A 10,946-nucleotide genomic window follows, 5' to 3' on the forward strand; every position below is an offset into this window, starting at 1 on the left:
TACATGAAGATCAAAAAAATCTCCAGTAGTGTGATAGGGGTGTGACGTGAAAAGTATCACGTCGTGATACGGTCACTCATAATGTGAACGTGCGTAAATGTGTAAACGTTAACGGTTATTGATTAATTAAATCAGGAATCACAATTACTTGTGTGTACTGTGCCGCCCTATCGGCGCCATTTGCGCCAATTTCCATGTCGCGTCGGTGCCAGTGATTATAGGGCTAAAATGCCAGGACAAAAACGAAAACTGCTTTCCGGTGCTGCTTACCGGCAACAAAGAGAGAAATGGCAAAAAGAATTAGAAAAACTATCTCGTACGTCAAATAAGTATTTTTAAAAAGTCAACAATCAAGAGAAAGCTGTAAGCAATGCATTGAAACTGATTATTCATAAACTGATGAAGACCAGTCGAACCAAAGATTATCTTTTTCAACTGATAAAGATGAACAACAATCCTACCAAAGATTATCTTAGCTAACTGATAAAGACGAACAATCACAATCCATCCAAAGATTTACTTCTTCAGCTGAAGAGTCCAGAAACGAAGAACTGTTATCCAAATCTAAAACTGAAGAACAATTATTGGAAGGTGGAGAGACTGACATAGGATGGAATCCAAGTACTGGACCAACAATAATTACTGATGCAATGCTAATGATTATTGTGAAAAAAGGTCCTTCAAAACTAGATCCTACATTTGAATATCCATTTAATGAGTCAAATCGTCAATTTATGCCATCCAATATGAAGAGAAAAATGTGGAACAAATTAATAGATTGTGGTTAGTGTATTCACAGACCAAAGATGTAGTTTTTTGTTTTTGCTGCAAACTGTTCTGTAACTCGGACATTCTTATGGCAACTGCAGGTTTTAATGACTGGCAAAATTTGCATCAGCATTTGAAAGAATATGAAACATCAAAAAATCATTTACCGTCGTTGACAAATTGGATTGAGCTGCAAACCGTTACGTTCTGGTACAACAATGGATGCGGTACAGCAAGGTCTACTAAATTCAGAAATTCTATGTTGGGAAGCTGTGTTGGAACATTTACTGGCAATCATTAATTTCCTAGCCGAACAGTGCCTCGCATTCCATGGATCCTCGGATATTTTATATGAGAATAACAGTGGAAATTTCTTGAAATAGGTTGAGTTATGGGAAAAATTTGATAGTGTTATGGCTGAGCATGTTTGAAGAATGAAAGATGGAGAGATTCACACCCATTATTTGGGTAAAAATACACAAAATGAGATGTCGCCGTGTCCGGTTTCCACTTTAGGGCTCTGAACCGCCGACGGGCATGCTTGGGTGTTACCCCATTCTGATTCTGGCCTGTTTTTTAAAAAGTTCATAACTGTTCATGTGTTCCTTAGGCATTTCAGCCGCCACGTATGCTAAGGGTCCACTGAGCTGCGGCCTCAGCTCTACCATGTACTGGTCTACAGAGATGCTGTACCCAAGGCAGGCCCTTTCGAAATTTTCTATGAAGGCCTCTGTATCATCGCCTACCTTGTAGGTGGGGAGCTTTCTGGAATGGGAAGCGGTACCTGGAGAAAGATTGCTAGGGTTGTCTGGTATATTTTGCTTAGCCCTTGCCATCTCTAACTCCAGTTCATGCTTCTTCTCTCTTTCCCTCTCCTCCTGAGCATGCTTCTGGGCCTCCCTCTGGGCCTCCATAGCTCTCTCATGGGCAGCTTTTTCTGCCTCCATCCATCTATCATGTTCTTTTTGTCTCTTATCAGCTTCAAATCTGGCTAATTCTAATTTCTTTTGGATGTCACTGTCAGTCATCCTAGCCTTTCTGTGTTTAATGTAGCCTAACCCGAGAGCTAGAAAGAAAAAAAAACACACTTGTGAATTCACCTGTGGGAGGTTAACTACCCTGCCCTCAGGTAGAGAAAAAAGAACTCCAGGTGCTCCCAGCTTTAAAAAAAAAAATCCTTAAAAAAACAAACAAACCTCCCTGCTTTCCAAGCAGCCAAAAGGGGGGGAAAAATGTCCTTTTAAAAATCCTACTGTGCTTTTGGTTCAGAATGATCCCACCGCCCTGCCACCATGTCAGGGTTCCCCTCCGTACTCTGTACTCTAGGGTACAGATGTGGGGACCCACATGAAAGACCCTCTAAGCTTATTTCTACCAGCTTAGGTTAAAACTTCCCCAAGGCACAAATTCTTTGCTCTTGGAGGGTATGCTGCCACCACCAAGTGATTTAACAAAGAATCAGGGAAAGGACCACTTGGAGTTCCTATTCCCCAAAAATATCCCCCCAAGCCCTTGAGAATAATATCCTAACCAATTGGTTACAAAGTGATCAAAGACCCAAACCCCTGGGTCTTAGGACAATAGAGAAATCAGTCGGGTTCTTAAAAGAAGGATTTTATTTAAAAAAAAAAAAAGGTAAAAATCACCTCTGTAAAATCAGGATGGAAAATAACTTTACAGGATAACAAAAGATTCAAAAACACAGCAGAACTTCCTCTAGGCTTAGTTTAAAAGTTACAAAACACAAGAATAAACCTCCCTCCAGCAGAGGAAAAATTAACAAGCAAAACAAAAGATAATCTAACACGCCTTGCCTGGCTTTTACTTACAATTTTTGTAATATGAGAGACTTTTAGGATGGTTTATAGGAGAAGGAGTTTTCTGACCTGATGCTTCTCTGCTTCCCAAGAGAACACATACAAAAAACCTCCCCCGCCCCACCACAATATTTGAAAGTATCTTCTTTCTCCATTCGTCCTTTTGGTCAGGTGCCAACCAGGTTATTTGAGCTTCTTAACCCCTTACAGGTAAGGAGGAATTCTAGGCTACCCTTTGCTGTATCGTTATGACATGAGATAATACAATTAATTTCTAATGGAGTACGTAATGAAATTTTATCGAATTTGAAACATGCCAAATGTTATAGTTGATTGTACTCAAGATCTGAGCAAAACCAAGCAAACATCAATAGTTTTATGATTTGTGAAAACTGATGAAAATGCAGAAGTGAAAATTTGTGAACACTTTCTAGAATTTATACAAGTGAACAAAACTACTGGGAAAGCCCTCACAGATGGCCAAGGGTACAATAACGGCTCAAACATGCAAGGACGACATGCAGGAAAACAGCAAAGAATATTGAATTTAAATAATAAAGCTTTTTTCATTCCTTGTCATGCGCATTCACTCAATCTGGTTGTCAATGATGCCGCCAAATCATCTAAAAATGCCGTTTCATATTTTACCACAGTGCAAGCAATTTACAACTTTTTTAGTGCCTTCACACACCGTTGGGCAGTCTTGAAGAAGCATCTTGAACAAAAACTCACACTTAAACCTCTAAGTCAAACTAGATGGGAAAGTAGGATGCTATTAGTCCATTCCGATATTCATCAGGAGAGATTTACAATGCACTATTTGAAATAAGCCAGGACTTGTTATATGATCCTTCATTTCGACATGAAGCTGAAATGTTGGCTCAGAAAATGATGCAGTTTCAATTTTCATGTTGCAGTTATTTGGCATAATATTCTAAATCAAATTAATTTGACCACAAAACATAACCATAGACATATGCGAGGCAAAGATGATTTTGAATAAAATGCTGGAATATTTTAAAAAGTACCATTCAGATGAAGGATTTGAAGAAACTGTCAAAGAAGCAACAACAATAGCAGAGGATCTTGATTTTGAACCAACATTTGCACCTCAACCATTCATTCGTCCTCGGAAAAAAACAAGACAGTTTTGTTATGAGGCTCATGATGATCCTATTCTCGATCCAAAAGAAAGGTTTAAAGTTGAATGTTTCTATTGTATTTTGGATGTAGCTATAACTTCCATTGAAGAAAGATTTTATTGGTTGCATGGTCATTGTGAAACTTTTAAATTTTTATACGATATTGTAAATATTAAAAATCAGTTTCCCAAAGAAGACCTCATGAAGCACTGCCAAAACCTACATTTAGCGCTCAGTACTGATAACGCTGCTGACATTGATGGAGTAGAATGTATGATGAATTAATACCTTTATCTGAGCTAATAAGTCCTAAAACTTCTCCTCTAAAAGTATTAGAATTTATAGCAAGAAATGATTTTTTCACTATAAACACTGCTATAGCATTATGCATTCTTTTAACATTACCAGTATCAGTGGCTTCTGGTGAGCAGTTTCTCAAAACTGAAATTACTAAAAAAATTATTTGAGGTCCACCATGTCTCAGAATCGTTTGTCAAGACTCGCATTAATTTCATTGAAAGTACCATTGCAAAAAATTTAGATTTCACTGAATTATTAAAAGACTACGCATGTATAAAAACCAGAAAAATTCAGTTCATATAAATTCTTTTAATTTATGAGTAACCAGAAGACACTAATGCTTTTCATTACAGTGTATAGTTGAACCCAAATTGTTTGTAATTGTGATTTTGTTAAAATTAAATGACTACACAAGTAGGAAATTGTTTTATTTCACTAACTACAAATTCTGTTTTCATTTTTTTTAAATTTTAAACAGTCAAAACAAAACAAAACAAAAACATTGCAAAGTGCAAACGTGTAAAAGCCAAAAAAAAAGGGAGGGAAAGGGGGGGCCAAAACTTTTTTTGCATGGGGCAGCAAAAAACCTAGAGCTGGCCCTGCACCCCCTGAATGAAAGGATTCCTATCATTCCTGGCCCTTCTGTGGGAGACTGAGCTTCTTGCATTGTCTCCCTCGCTCCCTTGCACGGTCTGAGAGAGGTCAACCATTATCTGACTGCCGGCATGGTTTTGCAGCTCATGCATTTTAGTTTTGAGGCTAGTTTTGATTTATTTTCTTTTTGTTGAGGTGCTTCCATGTCTTTTTATTATATGCTCATGAGGACATAATATAGTAGATCATATAGAGTCCTATAGTGCCGTCATTATTTGGTTACTTTGAACCTAATTTCTAAAGGTGTTGAGCACCCACAACTCAAGTTTAAGTCCATTGGAGCTGCTGGTGTTCAGCACCTCTAAAATTTAGGCTTTTTATGTTGTTTTGGTACCATATCGTTTTTGAAAATTATATGCTGCTTTTAGTGTTTTTGGTTCTAGAAACATATATTTGGAAGAAAGTGTGTATCATGGTCACATTACTTATTCAAAAGTGTAGACAAAGCCTACAGAGTGCTAATATGATAGCATTCATATGTAGACACTTTACATCATAATTTTGCTGTATCTGCTGACATGTAAATCTATCTAATTTATTTTTAATTTTAGGGACCTCTAGCAATAAGAGTTGCAAAATTGGCAATCAATCAAGGGATGGAGGTAAGGATATATATTTGTTGGTAACAGTGAGTGGAAGCCTAGAGGGCAGGGAACAGTTCCCAAAATAGAGAGTTAAAAATTAATTAATGTTTTTTCTAGACTTGTTTTAAATTACAAATCATATAGTCTTTCAAAACCTAGTTGGTTGAATCCAGTCTATAGTAAAGCAATGGTTCTTATTTTTGTGACTTCATATTGATTTCATTCTGCTCCTGAAGATATGGTTGATGCTGACTGGGCACTACAGTACCAAAACTTGGTAATTCCACCTCTGCTATAACTGATACAATGTGCTAATTATTAATGTTAAAAAGTAAACATACAACTTGTTGAATACTAGTTCATGTCAAAGGGTGAGGAAGAAAGCTTTCCTAAATTCATGTGCAGGATGCTGTAAAAACTATCGTTGTTTTAAAACTAAATTATATGAAAATCCATCCCATCATCAACAGGATAAATGTTTTCCAGTAAAACAGAAGGCCAAAAAGGACATTGCTGCTTATAATAATTTAGTATAGAATAGAATAGTATTAACATAATATCAGGAATCTGATTTAAATGCACAAAGACATGCCGAGTAACCACTCCTGAGTGCTCTCTATTGATCTAGCTCTAGAGTTCATTAAGATCTGAGCAGACTCACACTTGTGCTTAACTTTAAGCCTATGAGTCTCCTGCTGAACTCAATGGGACGACTCAGATACTTAAAGTTAAGCACAGGCATGAATCTTTGCAGCATCACAACTTAGAGTACAGTCTGGCCCAGAGAAGAGTGTGATCACAGCTCATTTGCAATGTAAAACCTCAATATAACAGGATAAGTTAAGGATGTATTCTGTTTTAGGTTTTTTGTTTGTTTGTTTTAAAGGTTGACATACAACTAGTCAAACAACTGAGTTCAGTAGGGTTACATTAATGATTAATTTGAAAAGTACACAAAGAGTGTAAATTAAGCTCACACATACAAATTAGTTTTTTAAGGGTATAAATCCAAGGTTGAATTCAGTGGTACACAAGGGAGAAACTTTTGAAAGAAAAATTCTAAGTCCCAGACACAGTAGGTAGGTGAGTCAGAATGACCTTGTTGACAAACCCCATGTGGTACACAAGGTGCCAGCTTTCAGACACTAGTAGAAAAACTGCTTGCTGATGTAATAGATGGCACTTATGAAAAGGAGGTAGCTAAATGAAGAGGAAATAATGGAGGAGGAAAATAAGCCAGCTGTTCAGGCCACCACACAAAGAAATCTCAGAGGGTCCCAGAGGCAGTCCAAGATCACAATTGGTTTCATCCTTATATGTGGGAGAAATATATTTTCATCATCAAGACAAATCCTTAAGAGATATAGGTTCCTGGCAGATCAAGCTCCTACAGATCAGTCTCTAGCTAGGTCCTTAAGATGGTCTGCGTGGGTATTCAGTCTGTCCGTTATTGGCAGTCTTATTGCACCACCAAAGCTTTTGTTGACCATGTGACTGCTGACTGTGTAATAGCATTTCTTGAGAAACACACTTTGTAATTCATTGGACTTCCATACATATTTATATATATATATATATATATCAGTTAATTTATTAAAATAGTTTGTTAAAATTGAAGTATATTTTAAATTGTACAACACTGGAATCATAATAGGTAAAATGCATGGATGTAAATGTATTTATTGTCAAGTTTATATATATATCTATATATATATATATAAACTTGACAATAAATATATATATATATATATATATCAATGCATATTATTGATACAGCAAATAAAGGACATGTAAAAATGATACAATTTATATAAGTAAAATGTATTAATAAGATTATGTAATAAAATAATGGAAGGAGAAATATTATATCACATCAGGAATATATGTACCTTATCAATGTATTACCATATTTCACAAAAATATGTCTGAGTATATGATTGCTGTTTTTTCACTATGTACTATATATTGAAGTATGAAAAGATCATGAAATTATCCCTTTTTTAAGTGTTGAAATTGCAGTTGGGTCAAACATGTTTTCTCAAAACAATGGGTGGGCTTTATGAGCACTTCTCTGATGCAAATGTAAGATAAAGTTCCATAATAAACATTGACATAAATAGCATCTGGCCTGCTTTTCAGGAGGTATAACTCTTTATACTGTATGGTGGTGAGTAACTTCTTCTTAGGTATAATTAGTTTTTCAAATTAAGTATCTCAACTTATTATTTGTATTTCAGTAGCACTCATCATGTTCTAGGTGCTTTCCTTACATACTGAAAGTCTCATCCTGGAAGATAACTGTTTCAAAACTTGTTTGTTAAAACATAATTAATGACTGATTTACATGCAGTCTAGGTTTCTGCCCAGAAATAGCTGAAACAATTAAAATATGCAGCCAATTAATGGGTTTTAGCCAAAGACAATTTGCAGTAAGACAATGCATTGTGCATTCACCTATTATTTCTGACAGTCTATTAAATAGTGATTACATCACAGAATAAGGAAACTGATTACAGAAATACTGACCAACCCATATGTGCCCGCAAGGACCGGGGGGGAGATACCAGCGAAAGGAGGACGCTCAGGCCTAAGAATAGTAAACTATGCTTTATTGAAGGAAGGAAGGAAAGAAGGAAGGAAGGAAGGAAGAACTTACTCTCCAATCTGCGCGGGGAGCCCCTAGATCGTGCGGAGGGGCTGCCGGGGACTCTGGCCGTTCGTGACAGCTGACCAGGCAGGACTCCGCCTAGGGGGAGTCCTCTGCAGCTCTATATTCTCCATGCTTTTCTTGAGGTTACATGGGGTCAACAGCTGGTTACATTCTTATATGTATGATTTATGCTTATTACATAAACTGACTTGTTTACAGGGAAAAATATGCTGAGCTATGCTACAATATCTTTTAGCGGGGTCTGTTGGACAAAGTTCATTGAAACTGCCTGCATCCTTCGCTTACATCCAGTCACGTACTCAGTCCACCACTTAGCTCCTCACCAATCTTCCGCAACCTTGCCACTACACCATAACCACAGGACAGTGAAGAATTTCTGCATAAAGATACTGTGAAGAGGGACTTTGCTGGACTACTTTAATGTTTGGGATATAGGAATATAGTATTTGAGTTAGCTGTCAGAGAATAAAGTGTGTGCTATGTACAGAAAGTTATTCACTCTTACAATATTTAATTTTTGTTTCCCAGGTGGATTTAGTAACAGGCTTAGCAATTGAAGAAGCCTGTTATGCTCAGGTATGTAACACAATTATGCAAAAAATCCCAAAAAACAAAACAAAACCCCTCAGTTAAAGCCTGCATTGAAAATCATACAGAAATGCAGCTTGAAAATAATTTATATTTTCTCCCAGCAGCATTTTGGATATGAAATTTAACCCTTCCTCTTAGCCATTTCGATTTTTTTTACATGGAAATCTTAAAGAAGGAAGTGGAGTTTAAGACAAAATCAAGCCCTTTGTATAAAGGGGCTGTTTAGGAAGCGGAAGTTGGACGTAGAGCCAAATCTTCAGATGGTGTAAATTGATATATCCTTGTTGACTTCAGTGGAGATATGCTGATATATAATGCCTGAGGATCTGGTCCATAATCTCATCCATAAACTAGAGAGATTCTGCCTTGATGCCTACACAGAGGGAAGAGATTCCCTGCATGTTTTACCCCAACCCATTAAAAAGAGTAGTAAGTAATTAAGTAAGAATAGAGTCATTATATTACTTCTGTATTTGGCATTGGTATGATCCCTACTGTAATACTGTGTTCAGTTCTAGTTTCCACACTTCAAGAACGATGTTGAACAATTGGAGGGGGTTCAGATAAGAGCCACAAGAATGATTAAATTATTGGAAAAGATGTCTTACAGTGGAAGATTTTAGGAGCTCAGTCTGTTTAGTGTATAAGATTAAGGGGTGACTTGATCCAAGTCTGTAAGTACCTCAGTGGGAACTGAAATTTGATAATAGAGGGCTCTTCAATCTAAGTATAATAAGAACCCGTGGCTAGAACTTGAAGCTAGACAAATGCAAACTAAAAATATGATGCAGTTGTTTAACAGGAGGGTAATTAATCATTGAAAAAATGTACAGAGTGTTGTGATGGATTCTTCATCACTGGAAATTTTAAAATCAAGATTGGCTGCTTTAGATCAAGTACAGCTATTGAACTTGAAGCAGGAATTTATACTTGGAAGTCCTTTTGCTCTATTATGCAGGAGGTCAGACTATGAAATGTGTGAGTAGAATTGCATGGTTAGAAGTAAGCGTACAGTGCATGGTTAGTTTTATGTAGTTTTAATTTTATAGGTGTGAGCAGGGTTTCAAACTAAAGAGTAAACTTTTGATGACGACCTAAAGTGATATGAGGCTTGATCATTTAGACAGTAGAACAAGAGCCTGTTTTGTTATCTGGCTACTCTATCTGAGGAATTGTTAATATGCCCATCACTTCAGCATCTTTTTAATCTCTTCAAACCATTGCCATATCCCCTCCAAAGGTGGTATTTACATGTTACATAAGGAAATACTGCAGGCACTGTAGTTGATCATTCAAGAACTTGTGAGAATTTTAACTTTTCCCCCCCGGCCCACCTCTCACCAATAGTTCTGGGTGCATCTACTGTCAGCAGTGTTAAACTGCCTGGGAAAGTATAACTGTGGGTTTAAAATAATTAAGTTTTTTTGGTCTTCTTATTTTATAGCTTTAATGATAAAATGTTCTTTCGGTACTGAAAGAAGTGTGTTGAATAATTATCCTAAAACACAGAAGGCCAGATCTTCAACTAGTGTAAGTCAGCATGGCTGAAGTAACTTCTGTGGAGTGATACTGATTTATACCAACTGAAGATCTGGCCCACAGTCTGTAAATCAGTTGTGTGTAGAGTGTTTTCACACTTTTTTGTAATTTCTGTATTACACTTTAGTCTGCAGATTGCGTCCATTAAAGAAAGGTGACAATATACATTATTTTTTAAATTTTGGTATTGATAATACAAAGTTAATCTGTTCTTTGTAGACTATTCCAACAAAAGACAGAATTGAAGGTCTTCTTGCTTTTAAAGAAAAGAGGCCCCCTCGCTACAAGGGAGAATAGGAGAAACTGATGCCTTGAAAATACAAATGAGATAAACATGGAAGGACCTTTCAGCTGCTCTTTGCCTCAGCGCATGGAATATCACAACCACCAAAGTTAAAGCAAACCCTACCTACATTACAGCATCTGGAATATGTCCAGACGTGCCTGGCCCAATAATATGTATCAAGTCATACTCAGCATTGGTTATGAAGGTTGCTCTGTATATTTGCAAGGTCACAGGTTCATAAGCATTTCTTTTATTTCATATGTATGAAACTAATCATTCCACAATTCAAAAAAAAAAAAGTAAATTCTTTTAATAGACAAAGCCTATAAAGTGGTATGGAATGTTTGTCTGTTGTACCATTTTATCAAAATAAATGATTTCTACACACCAAAAATGTGAAATTATACCAAATCTGATTTCTAAATGATTCTGTATATCAACCAAAAATCATGGTTCACTGTCTATTCTAGCTGAATATGTAAATTATTAATAAAGTTGGTGGAAATCAGAAGAATGATTGTTTGAAAGATTATAAACTGTATTTACTTGTCTCATACTGTAATAAGTAAGATAAACTTCATTTTGAGACTACTA

The 10,946-nt window shown here is 36.4% G+C and overlaps 1 protein-coding gene across 4 annotated transcripts in view; it reads left to right on the top strand.

Annotated features, from left to right (window-relative positions):
- Positions 1-10,946, top strand: part of AUH (AU RNA binding methylglutaconyl-CoA hydratase) — a 188,796-nt gene extending 177,850 nt beyond the window's left edge. For all 4 annotated transcript variants that reach the window (XM_027819173.3, XM_037901666.2, XM_037901667.2 and 1 more), the window contains 3 exons: positions 5,233-5,283; positions 8,465-8,512; positions 10,286-10,946. In XM_027819173.3, coding sequence (XP_027674974.2) covers positions 5,233-5,283; positions 8,465-8,512; positions 10,286-10,363 — 177 coding nt within the window. In that variant the 3' untranslated portion in view covers positions 10,364-10,946. The remainder of the gene's footprint in view (positions 1-5,232; positions 5,284-8,464; positions 8,513-10,285) is intronic.

This window comes from Chelonia mydas, chromosome 5 (genome assembly GCF_015237465.2).
Source record: "Chelonia mydas isolate rCheMyd1 chromosome 5, rCheMyd1.pri.v2, whole genome shotgun sequence".
Lineage (NCBI taxonomy): Eukaryota > Metazoa > Chordata > Testudines > Cheloniidae > Chelonia > Chelonia mydas.